This window comes from Cynara cardunculus, assembly GCF_001531365.2.
Source record: "Cynara cardunculus var. scolymus isolate 2C chromosome LG 16, CcrdV1, whole genome shotgun sequence".
NCBI classification, from domain to species: domain Eukaryota; kingdom Viridiplantae; phylum Streptophyta; class Magnoliopsida; order Asterales; family Asteraceae; genus Cynara; species Cynara cardunculus.
The window spans coordinates 4,399,818-4,413,757 of record NC_037543.1 but is presented as its reverse complement, the minus strand read 5'-3'; the positions used below and the strand labels follow the sequence as shown (position 1 = coordinate 4,413,757).

Below are 13,940 nucleotides of genomic sequence, written 5' to 3'. Positions count from 1 at the left end.
CAAGGACTTATTTGTTCCAAAAAAAAGTTCAAGGACTTAATCATTTCAAACAAGAAAGTTCATTGGTTTTTATTGTACTTTTCCCATTAATTTTTGATTGAAGATGAAAAACACGTTTTTTATTAACATTTTATTTTATTATAAAGTAGTAATTATTTATATTTATTAAAATTAGTATTAAATTTTAAAAGAGTTTTTAAATAATTCATTTAAAATAAAAAACATTTTTTTAAATAGAGAGAATAATGTTCTGTTTAATATTTTGCTCTAACTGTTTTTTCATATTGTTCTTTAATCTAGATAAAACTGAAGAAAATTTTAACTGTTATTATATTTTATAACGTTTTCTTATTAGGCATCCACTAAAATACAGTTTGTAACATAATTTCTAAAGTGTCGAAACATCATAAAACATGACACAGAACAATTTCTTATTATGAAATTGTACGCTGCAATTTATTATATTATTCATTACCATATTGGTAAAAAAATACTAATGTGACATTAACAATTAACAAAAACCAATTTCTTAATTAAAATTATATTCATAACTGTCATAATTTATTAATAAGAAATCTTATACAACAAGTAGAAATTCATTAAAAAACTTGTAATAAGATTATAAAATTATAAAATAATATAACTAATATTAAAATAATTTAAAAAAAATTAATATTGAAATATTTAAAATATGAAATCCGTTACAATTAAATATTATTTAAAAAAATAACTATTATGGAGTGTTTGAGATTGCTTGTTTGAAACAACTTATGCTTTTATATAAAAGTCATTATCAATTTATTATAAGTAAAAATGATTTAACTTTTTCAAAAACTCCTTATTACTGGTTTGACACCAGTATAAATTGTTTATCCAAACACTCAAAAATACCTATTATCGATACCACATCGAAATAAATTAATAAGTTGTTTTTATAAGCAATCCAAAACACCCTTTTGTTATCACTTCAAAGAGATTATAAATAATATATTCTTGATTGATAAACCATATTTTCTTTCCAAAAACCCTAAAGAGAGAGAAAAGAACTCATTCGTAGAAAGAAAGCGACTAAACAAGCAAACAAAGCCAAGCCGAGCGTGGTCGACATGACCACCACCGCACACGGCACACACAACACAATCACCACCACTTCCCGATTGGGTGAGTTGTTGTTAACGTATTTCCCTCTCACCTTTCTTTGCATTGTTCCTACATACATTACAAAGTCGCTAAAAAAAAAGGGTATTTAACTTCTAATTCCATGGAATATTACCTCCCTCCCTAAATCCTATCTATGTGGCTGCAAACCCCTCTTCATATTTCCCAAAAACACACGATCTTTATCCGTTTTTCTGTCAATTCGTTCCATCCCACTTGGGGATTTTGTCAATTTCTTCTCTTTCCATTTCGTTTTTTTCTTACATGACTTGATTTCTGGTAAGAATTAGAATAAAGATAGCTATGCAGTCATCATCTTCTTCGTCTTCATCATCGTCGTCATCATCAACGGCGTCTGTAACTCTAGAAACCAATAATGCCATCAATTTTTTATCCAAATTGAGTAACTATGCATTTGATTCCAACTCTAACTGTTTGAGTTTAGATGGGTATTCTTCGATTGTCTCTAATTTTGTTCATTACGATAGAAAAGCTGGGGATTTTTGGTCTGGTGGTGGGAGAAGGAAATCATCGTCTAAAGTTGTGGCTTCTTTGAGTTCAGGAAGTAGAGGTGGTTCGAGTAGCATCAATAAGTTCTTCAATGAGTTTAATAAGTTTGTTAGGTTTCATTGCGACAGGATTCCTCTTGGGTTTGGTTCAATTAAGCTTAGTTCAGAGAATATTTGTGGATTAGGGGAAGGAAATGGTGGTGTTTTGGAGGATGAAACATTACCCTTGAGTGGTTTTGAGTCCAATGGCAAGAAAAAAGTGCTCATTTTGATGAGTGATACTGGTGGTGGTCACAGGGCTTCTGCTGAAGCAATCAAATGGGCTTTTAACGAAAAATTTGGCGATGAATATGAGGTTAATTTTCTTGGTATATTAGTTTTTGATTGCTATTAATGAGGGAAAATCTTGATGGGATGTGTCTTGATGCTTTATAAAATGTGTGTTTTCAGGTGTTTGTGACTGATCTATGGACCGATCACACTCCATGGCCGTTTAATCAATTGCCAAGAAGTTATAACTTTTTGGTTAAACATGGTTCTTTGTGGAGAATGACATATTATGCTTCGGCTCCTCGTGTGGTGCACCAATCAAATTTTGCTGCTACCTCCACATTTATAGCCCGGTGAAGCTTCTTGCCTTCTTTTTTGGCATACAAATTGGTTGCTTTTTTTATTTTTATTATTAACCTAGATATCCAACCCGCTATGCGAGCCGCCTAATCCCAAGGCGACCTACTGCATTGCGGGTAGCCCGGAGTCACCTGAACCTCCGTTGCCACAAGGGGATTTTTTCCTTGGATTTGAACCTGGGACCTCCAGGTACTTTTGACCTTTGGAGCCCAAGCTTAAACCAATCAGACACCACCCTTGTGGTTCAAATTGGTTGCTTTTTGATGTTGGTATGTTTAGATTAATGTAATAGAGATGGTATAGCTTCCCAAAGTATCCAAAGTGTTTTATCTTTAATATCTTGCTATTGTCTTTGAGAATTTGTGCACACTATATGAAGCAAATATACCTCTTTTCGTAGAATTATTATTATGTCTTGTGAATAGTAAGAAGAAGAAGAAGTTTGATAAAAGGATCGTGAACGTGTGCTTTGTTGTACAATCTAAATATGGTTCCGTGTTTAGCAGTATAAAACCAAACCAAACAAACCCAACATATCCTACTCGAAAGTGGGGTATGGGAGGCGTGGGATGTAAGCAGACCTGCCCTCTACCTCACTAAAAAATATATGGTATATAAAACATAGAGGTTTCCTACCCAAACTAGCTCTAGATATACAAGCTTCATTTGAAAAACTCAGTGTAAGTGTGTTGCTTGCTTATGTGTTTGTGTATGTGGAAAAAGGGTACCGAGTTCCTCTAGAGGGCACTCTACTTTAACTCAAATTTACCACATTACTGTCTTTGATATGTTCGTCCTTTTTGGTTACCATTTGGTCTGATGTTATGTTGCTGGTAAATAGCTTTTATTACCAAAGGGTCATTGGTCTAGCGGTATTCGGGTCACGGTAAATCCAAGCCTCCCTGGAGGTCAAGGGTTCCAACCTCACCAAAGGTGAGCAGTGTGCACGAGTATTTGCTGTATATAAATATCATTTACTTTAAAAAGTAGTTATTGTTATCTGTATGGTTTCAAGCTTAATCCATAGCTAGATTAGCTATCTTTAGAGGCCTCATACCAACAAATCAAAGCGGCCTTCTTATCATCATATTTCCATTTTACCCTTTACTCCATAGGGATTATAGTTGATTTCTGCGACTAATTTGCCTGTCATCTATACGCATTTTCACAGAGAGGTTGCGAAAGGTCTTATGAAGTACCAGCCAGATATTATCATCAGTGTACATCCTCTAATGCAACATGTACCTCTTCGCATCTTGAGGTCAAAGGGTCTTTTGGACAAGATTGTATTCACTACGGTGGTTACAGATTTAAGCACCTGCCATCCTACATGGTCTGTTCTGCACCTTGAATATATTACCCAAAAACATTGTTTTCTTTTCCGTTCACACTTCTACACAATTTGGTGGTCTTCACCGCAACTGACACTCTACCTTTTGGAGTAGAGGAGGTACATCCCACCCCCAGAGTCTGACCGTGCTTTCAAGTGGGATATACTGGGGGGTGAGATGTACGTTGAAACAACTGCTCTACACCCTCGGGGTAGCGAACAACTCTACGTACATCCCACCCCTCAAACCCTGCACTCAAGTGGGATATACTGGGGGTGGGATGTACATAAAAACAACCGCTCTACTCTTTAGGGTAGAAGCAAGACATGTGTACATCATACCCCTGACCCCACTTTTGGGTAGGGACATACTGGGCTCGTTTGGTTTGGTTTTATACTGTTTTGAATGTTAAAACTTGAGTCTTCGGCTTGTTGCTTATGTGATAGGTTTCATAAGCTTGTAACAAGATGCTATTGCCCTACAGAAGAGGTGGCAAAACGGGCCTTAAAGGCTGGTCTTCAGTCTTCTCAGATAAAAGTTTATGGCCTCCCTGTTCGACCGTCTTTTGTTAAGCCTATTCGTCCCAAGGTTGGAGTCTTTGTTGAAAAAATAGTACCCGCTATGAGTTTTCAGGTCAAACTTAATTATATTTATGTGTTTGAATAGGATGAATTGAGGAGGGAGCTTGGTATGGATGAAGATCTCCCGGCCGTGCTACTGATGGGCGGTGGGGAGGGGATGGGTCCCATTGAGGCTACAGCCAAGGCATTAGGGAATGCATTATTTGATGAAAATCTTGGCGAGCCAATTGGTCAGGTACTTGTAATTTGTGGTCGCAACAAAAAGCTCGCCAACAAATTGCTTTCAACCGAGTGGAAGATTCCCATCCAGGTACTGCCATCATCATCATCATCATCATCATCATCATCATCATCATCATCATCATCTCAATGATAATTCATCATCATCATCATCATCATCATCATCATCATAATGGGATACAATCACATGCTCATATACTAAAACACATGCCTTGTTCTAAAGCAATGGAGCCTTATGTCCTTGGATTTCAGGTGAAGGGGTTCGTCACGAAGATGGAAGAATGCATGGGTGCTTGTGATTGTATTATTACCAAGGTAAAACATGTTCTTTATTCGCTCCATTCGTCCCAAAGAAACATATCACTTTTAACTCTTACGAGATTTAAACCTAGTACTTTCCAAATTCAAATTTGAAACCGTTTTTTTATCCCCAAAACAGTCGACTGTAAATTTGTAATACTCCCTGTGTTCGGGATGTCCCAAAATTAGTGTTTAAAAAGGCGCGATATGGCGCAAGACGTGTCTCCGCCATTATGATAAGGCCTATAGCGTTTCTGTAAGGTGCGGCTCACACCATGGCGTCTCAAGGCGCCCCACGGTGTGCGTTTTTTTTACAAGGCATGGTTTTTTTCAAAAAGAAAATATTATTTTTTTAGTTTTTATATTTATTTGTTAATTGTGGTTTTACCTTTTTAACTTTAGATTTTACACTTTTATAGATTTATCTAGTCACATTATTCAGTTTCACGAATTCATACACGGCTCACACTCATGAGTAGAACGAAGTTGTAATGACATATAAATTTGCCTGTTTTATGTCACACCTTGAAAAACGCCACCTCCTCGCCGCTGCGTGTAAGGCTTGACCTTGACGTCTCACGCCATTTTGAACCTTGCCCAAAATAAATGCAACATTTTCTTTTTTTGCAATGTGTCAACCCAATCTTACGTTTTCTTTTCATTATCATTACAAAATAGTTGTAACATTGATCTCGGTTCACAAGATTCACTCAGTCAGTCAGTTGTCAATCATGTTCGATTAATAGTAAGACACTTCGATTCACTCAAACCTTGCATCTATTCTGGGACGGAACGGAGGAAGTTCATTTTTTATGTCGTTATCACTTCTTTCTACACAAATAAACTGGTTCTATATTTGACACTTAAAAAGTCAAATGCCACATTTGTCTGATAGAGACTTGTTTATTTCTGGTAGGCTGGTCCGGGAACCATTGCAGAAGCTATGATCCGAGGACTCCCCATAATTCTAAACGATTACATTGCTGGGCAGGTAATTTTGTTTTTGGAGTCGGTTTTCGTTCTTCAGATGTTTCTATCTTCTTTTATTGCATACTCATTCGTCAAACTTAATTTGGAATTAATAAATAACATATCGATGTTATCACCGAAAAGAGTGCCAAAAAGACTTTATAAAATGAACACATAGAAAATTGTTAATATAGAAACGATAACATGGTACTCCCTCTGGCCTAAAATATACGTGCACGATGAAAAAGGCACACAGTTTTAGAAATGTGTAATGATTACACTTTTGAATCAACTAAATGACAGTTTTACCTTAATAATACTGGGAGTGACGAATTTCTCCATCTCATAATTAAGAGTAGAATCGAAAAGAAGACACTTTTGAAAGTGGACACTTGTTTTGGGACAAACTGAAATAGAAATATGGACGCTTTATATTAGGATGGAGGGAGTATTGTTTCCTTTTAAAATTTGTTTTGCAAGCTTAGGGTCTTCACGGAAATAGTCTATGTTTATAAACAGACATTGATTCTTGCTCATTCAGATATATGATGCCCGTCATATCTGCTACAGGGTTTCTGCTTTAAGAAATTGATTTATACCGTTTCTAACTTTTAGCGGGTTTCTATTTGATTTGTGGACTATATATATATATATATATATATATATATATATCACTGTTTCCTAGGATAGAGGCCAGGTCTGTGTACATCCTACCCCCAGACCCCACCCCACCTCCGAGTAGGATATATTGAGTTAGGGGCAGATCAGTTGTTTTTCTTTCAAGTCTTGTATGGATTAAGCTAATTGTTGTTTGTTTGTTGAACCGAATACACAGTTTGAATGACATAATGACTATTTTGCCCCTCAATCTAGATTAAACAGTGGTTTGGTTTATTAACTGGTACATACTCCTTGGCAATAGAATGGTCATAGGGTCGTGTCACGAACCCTAACTGTTGCAAAACCGAGTAGCCTTGATGCACCAGGGTCATCTTTTGGGGTATATAGTATTTATATAGAGCAAAACTCACACACGCTCAGCTTTTGTGAGCCATGACCTCCAGGGAGGTTGGAATCTACCTGTAACCCGGGTGCCACTTGGGTCATCTTTATGTCACTTATGGCTCCATTCTTGTTCTGCAGGAAGTTGGGAATGTACCATACGTGGTGGAAAACGGATGTGGGAAATTTTCAAAGTCGCCAAAAGAGATTGCGCATATCGTTGGCCAATGGTTTGGTCCAAGAGCACACGAGCTCCAGGCTATGTCACAAAACGCATTGAGGCTGGCAAGGCCCGATTCGGTGTTCAAAATCGTTCAAGATCTTCATGAGCTTGTGAAGCAAAGAAGTCTAATTATGCAGTATTCTACTGCAACTTAGGTGAGAGAGTTATTGTGAAGCTACTTGTGTAACAAAAAAACAATTTTGACTTCTGTTGTAGCAAGTTATGCTTTAAAGGGGATTTCACATTGTTTTGCACAAAAGGGTATCATAAACATTCAAAATGCATATCTTAAAACATGTTTTCCGCATTATATCGTTATATTATGCAAGATTTGAGTGACGGTTCTTGGTTATTTGGTTTTTTATATAACTTGTAAACTGTTTTAGCAAGATCATCCAGATACTACTGTTTTAGCAAGATCATCCAGATACTACTGTTTTAGCAAGATCATCCAGATACTACTGTTTTAGCAGGTTTTCATTCTGTACATGTCAAATCATGAATTTGTAACTACATCCAACTTCTAAAAATATCCGAATTTTTTCCAATTCCGGAATGGAATATTTATGGAATCTCCATATCCCTCGACTCAGTTCAATGGAATCTTTTATTCACGTTTTTTTTCCTTACCAAGAACGTTTTTGTTAACAAATCAAACAAGCCAGTAAATCTCATGTAAAGACAGAATACTAGAAGGATAAGATATGCACAAACTTTATCTTTATCTGGTATAGAGGGTGTTTCACTTTTCAGTTCAAGATCTCTTTCCCAAATAGAATCAAGTACACGATGTTTGGTCTAAGGTTAACTCACCTTGTATACACCCTTGGCTGAGATGAAAATCTTGATGGTTAGTTATAATGTAACGGACCAATTTTATATAAAATAAATTATTTGGGGTTAATAGTGTAAAAAACTTAATGAAAGGGAGAAACGTGAACATTGAGCATTAGTTGAGGGGCCTTGACTGAATTTACTAATCTATGGATATGAACTGAAAATATTAGTAAACGAAACGCCGGTGGGCCACCGGTGGAAGTAGTAGTGCAGAAAGCCATCATCTACGACCCGCAAAAATAAGTTCGTCTGTTGAAATCGTTCTCTCTGTTCTTACGAATTTCAATACTATTTTCTGTTAAACCGAGCCTTGAATCGATGATTTCGAGTACTTGTAGCGGTTGTTCTTGTAAGCCGTTGTTGATTTCGACAAAATCATTAGTTGTGGGAAGGTATCATCATCATCATCTTCATGGGGGTGTAAGTCTGATTAGAAAAGGGAGGAACAGCGGAGGAATTTGTATTGTGAGAGCTTCAATGGTGGAGTCTTCCGCCGAGAACTCCTCCAATTTCCTGAAGCGTATGGAACAAGCTTGGTTAATCTCTCAGGTATAGAGATTGAAATAATATTTTAGGGTTTCTGTTGTTCGTTCGTGTTTTTTCTCAATGATTTCTCGATCAAATTACAAGTTTTGCTTCAGTACGTATGAGCTGTTCATATGTTATGCTTAATTGTTAACCATTTCATTTTTCCTTAAATTCATCGAGGGTAGATTGAGATGGTTTCCTTAGACATTTTGGAGGACATGACCACTGAAGTTGTTGGAGACACATGATCAGGATAGTAGACTATGTGTAGGGACCTATAAACGCCTAGAATGGGAGGATGGGAGATTGGAAGGATAAAAGCCAATAGATAAGTTTTCAGAGCATTGAGAGAGATTGAGGGGTGTTTGTTTGTCATACTGTTTTGATATGATCCTATTTGGGTAAAAAGTTGATTACCCCAACCTGCCAGAAACCCGCCTCCAGGTCACCAATATGAAGGGGCATTTTTTGGTTCATTCAAAAGCTGAGGCTGGGATTGAACCCAGGACCTGTTATGTATTTGGGCAAAGTCACCCCATCCTTTTGCCAACTGAGCTAAATGCCAGAGGCGAAATTATCCTATTCTTTTTGTACTTGTGTAACATTGTTGCTGTTTAGTGTTTACTGTTGTCTAATTATGGGGTTTTTTTTTTTTCAAAAGCACTTCGTCACCTTTTGGTCTCAAGTTCCTCCATACTTTTCAAGTTCTTCTAATTGTTTTTTACAAACTTTGTAAAGTTCAATCATCCTTCCCCTGTCTGTCGGGCCATGTTCGGGTTACACCATTAAGTCCCTTAGTTAGTTTGTTCAGGTGGACATTAGTCACTTCGGACCTAGACTCTTGTCTATAGTTGTTTTGTTCATCTTGAGCAGGGCTTTCTGTCAGGACTGCAATTGGCTAGTTATTTTTTTTTTTGGACTCAAATCATTAGCGACTTTTTATTCTAATTTTCTCACCCGTGTAGGCATGTCAGGTACATTTCTCAAGACGGTTGTAGGTGTGGTTTTAAGCCTTTTTACCATTTTCACTCTGACTTCTTGTCATCTGTAATTTCTTCTTCTTGCCTTTCAGTGATTGTTTCCGGAGTTGTTCAATATTCATTTTAATCCTTTTTTGCTTTTCTACTAATTCTCAAAAATGGGTTAAGATGATATTTCCTTACCACTGAGAAGGCACATGAGAGGAAGATGGAGGTGGTAGAAATGAGGATACTCAGATGGACCTATGGCCTAACCAATGCTAGATTCGATACTGGATGAGGTGTACTGATCAGAGTTGGGAGTAACACCTATCACGAATAAAATGAGTGAGGGAAGACTGTGGGGGCATGGACATGTTCGTAAGAGACAGATATCGGCACCGTTGAGGAGGGTGGAAAGCATCCTGTTGAGGGGTTGATGAGGATGGCAATGCCGAAGAGGACGTGGGACGAGCAACTTAGATTATACATGATGGCTTTATGTGTTTTTAAAGACATCACCTCAAATAAGAATTCGTAGAGACGAGGACTAAGGTAGGAGATTGGGTGTAAGGACTTATAGGTAATGGGACGGAATGGAGATGTAGAGGGTGTATTGGGAGGATATGAGAGTCGACAACTAAGCATCCGAGCCCCAGGATTGAAGAGTTTGAACCCTGAGGTGGGAAGGGCGTCTGTGCGGACGCAACACTTCGGTACACTTACCTGCCCTTTCCTCTTTAGTTAGTTTAGTGGGTTTATTCCTTCCCGCAGGCCTTTAATGTTCTTTGTTTTTGTTTCTCGTTACTTGTTCTTAAACTCTTCCAAACTTCTTTTAGTCCACTTTTCTATTTTATCTCAAACTTTTGTCAATCTTTCGGGAACGAAATTTCTACACAGTTATTTTCTTTCAAAAACCTTCTACAAGTTGGGGATCTTCAAGGCAACAACCTCTCAACTCCTTTGGGGTAGAGGTAAGGTCTGCATACATCCTACCCTTCCTAGACCCTACTCTGTGTGGAATTTACTATGTTAGTTTGGTTTGGTTTGTGTAAAAGCCCCCGAGCGTACAAGACGATGGATTCCCCCACCAAGTATTTGTCTTTCGATCCTCATAATCCATATCTTGCAACTGCCCTCCAATGTGCTCAAAATAGTTGTGGTTGAAATGTTGTGTCAAGCCATCGTACAAATCCCTTTGTTCCAATTTACAGCGTTTTCTTTTGTTTTTCCCTCGAGCCGTTGTATAAATCCCGTTGTTTTTCCCTCGAGACGGTCCATACAAGCGCCTGTTGTTGTAGGGTGAGTTTGAACTGAGATAGCTTGGAGGATATTTTCTGCTATTTGTGTCGATGAAGTAGGTATACGCTCTTTTCGTTTTTAGATTTTTTCATAGTTTATGCTTTGTTATGAATGGGTTTCCACTCTCTGCCTCAAATATGTGTATGGTGTTTTTGTAGGGATTGATGTGTTGGCATTCATGTACATAGACAACCCTAACCATATGTCCATAGGGTAGAGGTTAGCTGTGAAAGAAAGAGCCCACAGGTTTAGGTTCGGCCTCAATGGGGCTGTTTTTTGTGAAGACCCCTGCCTTTTTAGAAAGTGAGTGAAAACTTAAGAACTAATACTACTAACAGTAAGACTACAACGCAGGACTCTGATAATATATCTTCCAGCTCTATAACCCTCTCCCTTTCCCTCTCCAACTTCCTTCTTCCGGTCTATGCTAGCTACAGGTCCTACACCTAGTCTGTTGCCCTATGAACATGTCTCCAAGAACTTTGTCAAAGGTCATGCTCTCAGAAATGTCTAAGGCCATCATGCTTATCCCCAACTACTTATCCCATGTCCTCTTCGGCCTGTCCTTCCTCCCTCGGCCATCACGCTTTCTACTATCCTCATCGGTGTCGCTTTCAGTCTCCTGCGATGTGTCCAAACCATTTTAATCTTCGCTTCCTCAATTTATCTGTGATTGGCGCATTTCCCAACTCCACCAGAAATACCTCGTTTAATTTGCTATATAACATAGTCCGAAGACTGGTTCATATAAGCTCCATTCTCATCACTGCAACTTCCTCTCATGGGCCTTCCTTGTTGCCTAACACCCCGACCCATTCAACATAGTTGGTCTAATGGCTATATTATAGAACTTGCCCTTCGGTTTTTAGCAGAACCTTCTTGTCACACAACACCCCGTGACAGCCTTGTACTTTAACTGCCTTAATGCGATGCATCGCATCATCCTCGACCTCTCCTTCTGGCTGAGTTACAGAGTCTAAATACTTGAAACTGTCCTTTTTTGGTAACTTTTGCCCCCCCCCCCCCCAAAAAAAATGTTGACTCATTCACCTTATCAGTGCGCTTCTTGCTATGCACCATATGTACTATGTCTTAAGAGTGAGTAACATGCAAGCCTTGTGTTTCCAAAGTTGTCTTCCCCTGCTCCAATCTCTCATTGACCTCTACCTTCGACTTCGCTACCAGCAAAATGCCATCAGCAAATAACATACACCATGGGACCCTCCTTGGATCCCTGGGGAGATCTCATCCAAAATCGCAGCTAATAGGAATGGGACTAGCACCAATCCCTAGTGTTTCCCCTCCACTAGGAAATACTCCATCCCAACCACTGGTGTCCTGACTCCTGATACAAGCCTTCGTTGGCCCACACATGACCAGTATCGCCTTGACATACCTTCATGGTACCCCCCTTTCTCCGGGCATCTCCAAATCACATCTTGTGGTAGGGTATCACAGACTTTCTCCATGTGTATCAACACCATGTGCAAGTCTTGCTGCCCTCTCTATACTTCATGAGTGCATGAGGTGTCTGAGGAGAAGGATTGCCTCAATCGTCGACCTCCCTAGCATGAAGCCAAATTGGTTCTCCATACCTTCATTTTGCACTGCTTCCTAGCCTCAATCACCTTCCTTAATTTCACCGTGTGACTAAATAGCTTTATACCACAATAGTTGTCACAGCATTGTGGTCTCTTTTGTTCTTTAGAGTGCATTCTTCCGGTATATTGTCAGTCTTGAGGTGACGTTGAAAATCAATCAGCCACTTGGCACCCTCCTCCCCCTGACATAGCCACACCTCAATATTATAAGTTTTTTTTTTTTTTATTATTGTTCTTAGCTTCTGATTGTGATGTCTAACCGTTTATGGATGCAGAAGGTAAGTACTTTTGGTGATTATTTTTTTATGAGCTTAGATACTATGGTGATGTTTTTGTTCCATAGTTTTTTAACAATACCAATTAAACCCGCCCACCTAATATGTTTGAGATGCACCTGTTCTGATTCTTCTTAATCTTTTATCCATTCTAGCTTTTGAGTAATCTTACCTTTAAAGCACTAGCTCACTGTTATTGGTTGAGAATTAAATTCTAAACATGTGCCGATCCATACGTAAGCATTCGTAGACTTGCTGTCTTAAATTGATGACATACTATGATCCTTACCAAATACTTCGTTTTTGGTAAAATGGTAAATCACCATACTCACTCTTCTTTCTAGGTTTATCTTCTTGGAAGTTACGGGCAAATGTAGCTCTACAAGTACCCAGGCCGAATAAGGAATTTCCACTGTCAGACTGACCACCTGAAGCTTAACTAGATATGGCATTTTTGCAACCGGCTGCATAATTTTATTTTTATAAAGTGGTACTCTAGCACCAAAGCTGGGAAGAAATGACTCAGACTTCCTTATTTGTCCAAAACGTGGATTTAGTCTACAAGTAAATGTTATCAAGGATATTATCTGGTGTGTTTATCCAGAAAAAAAAGATTTTATATGGTGAAGCATATTGAAAATGAATTTATGATTATATGGATCTAAGTAACTTTGTCTTTTTTGTGTATTTTATATCTTTGTTGGCACCACAGCCTTCTAAATATTCTGGGTGACAATTGTTGCAGCAACCAAGGCCAGTTGCTTGCTCTTCTTGTGATTCCAATGGGCATGTCGAGTGCAAATGGTGTGGTGGCACAGGATTTTTCATTCTTGGTGATAACATGCTATGTCAAGTACCATCCAGAAACACGAGCTGCGTTATTTGTGCTGGAAAGGTGAACTTAAGTCAGCATTCCTTTTAAGGCTATCTAGAACCTTACACCATGAATATAATTAGCTTCTTATGGTTTCAACTTAATTAGCTTCTTTGTAATGGATTGTGGAAAAAGGGTTTGCGGCCCCACCATACTGGTCCCACGGCCATCATGGAGGAGGTAAATGGCGATGTTCTAGGGGAAGGGTGGGTGGGGTCGCTTTTGAACCCTAGACCTTGTTGTAGAAAGTCCACCCCTCTTCCGTTGGGAAAAAAATTGTAAATCATGTGAACCAAATAGCAAAATACCCGAAAAACCATGATGTCTGTACTGCATCTTTTGAGGTCAAGTCTATTGCTTTTCAATTTCCATAGCCAAATCACAATAACCCAGTTCCTGTTGGTAGGATTTTTTTATAAAATGCAATGTTAATTTTATAGTTGAAATTATTATAATTGACCTCATAACCAAACGGTCTCCATTTATTCGTTTGGGGGAGGATCGATTCAAGATTGCTGACAAGCTGTATGTTTGTATCAGGGAGCAACTTCTTGTGCCAACTGTAAGGGAACTGGATTTCGTGCAAAATGGTTGGAACAGCCCCCAATCCAGTAGTGGTTC

General features: G+C 38.4%; 2 protein-coding genes across 2 annotated transcripts; both read left to right on the top strand.

The window, feature by feature from the left end:
* The first annotated feature begins 1,270 nt into the window (after positions 1-1,270).
* LOC112529284 (monogalactosyldiacylglycerol synthase, chloroplastic) lies at positions 1,271-7,295 on the top strand. Its single transcript, XM_025140496.1, has 8 exons — positions 1,271-2,022; positions 2,118-2,290; positions 3,469-3,630; positions 4,075-4,216; positions 4,295-4,519; positions 4,702-4,764; positions 5,666-5,740; positions 6,862-7,295. Exons 1-8 carry the CDS (start codon positions 1,462-1,464, stop codon positions 7,096-7,098), a joined length of 1,638 nt encoding a protein of 545 aa, XP_024996264.1. The 5' UTR covers positions 1,271-1,461; the 3' UTR covers positions 7,099-7,295.
* A 674-nt stretch (positions 7,296-7,969) lies between these two features.
* On the top strand, positions 7,970-13,940 carry LOC112529703. The gene is made up of 3 exons (XM_025141062.1): positions 7,970-8,329; positions 13,191-13,340; positions 13,860-13,940. The coding sequence occupies exons 1-3, from the start codon at positions 8,099-8,101 to the stop codon at positions 13,932-13,934; spliced, it is 456 nt and encodes a 151-aa protein (XP_024996830.1). The 5' UTR covers positions 7,970-8,098; the 3' UTR covers positions 13,935-13,940.

What these genes read in the sequence shown, in the direction of transcription:
- LOC112529284 (XM_025140496.1), top strand. Translation starts at nt 1,462, where the DNA reads ATGCAGTCATCATCTTCTTCGTCTTCATCATCGTCGTCATCATCAACG. An exon ending in TTAAGCCTATTCGTCCCAAG is followed by an intron (nt 4,217 to 4,294) that starts GTTGGAGTCTTT and finishes GTGTTTGAATAG; the next exon opens with GATGAATTGAGGAGGGAGCT. An exon ending in GTGATTGTATTATTACCAAG is followed by an intron (nt 4,765 to 5,665) that starts GTAAAACATGTT and finishes TATTTCTGGTAG; the next exon opens with GCTGGTCCGGGAACCATTGC.
- LOC112529703 (XM_025141062.1), top strand. Translation starts at nt 8,099, where the DNA reads ATGATTTCGAGTACTTGTAGCGGTTGTTCTTGTAAGCCGTTGTTGATT. An exon ending in AAGCTTGGTTAATCTCTCAG is followed by an intron (nt 8,330 to 13,190) that starts GTATAGAGATTG and finishes CAATTGTTGCAG; the next exon opens with CAACCAAGGCCAGTTGCTTG. An exon ending in GCGTTATTTGTGCTGGAAAG is followed by an intron (nt 13,341 to 13,859) that starts GTGAACTTAAGT and finishes TGTTTGTATCAG; the next exon opens with GGAGCAACTTCTTGTGCCAA.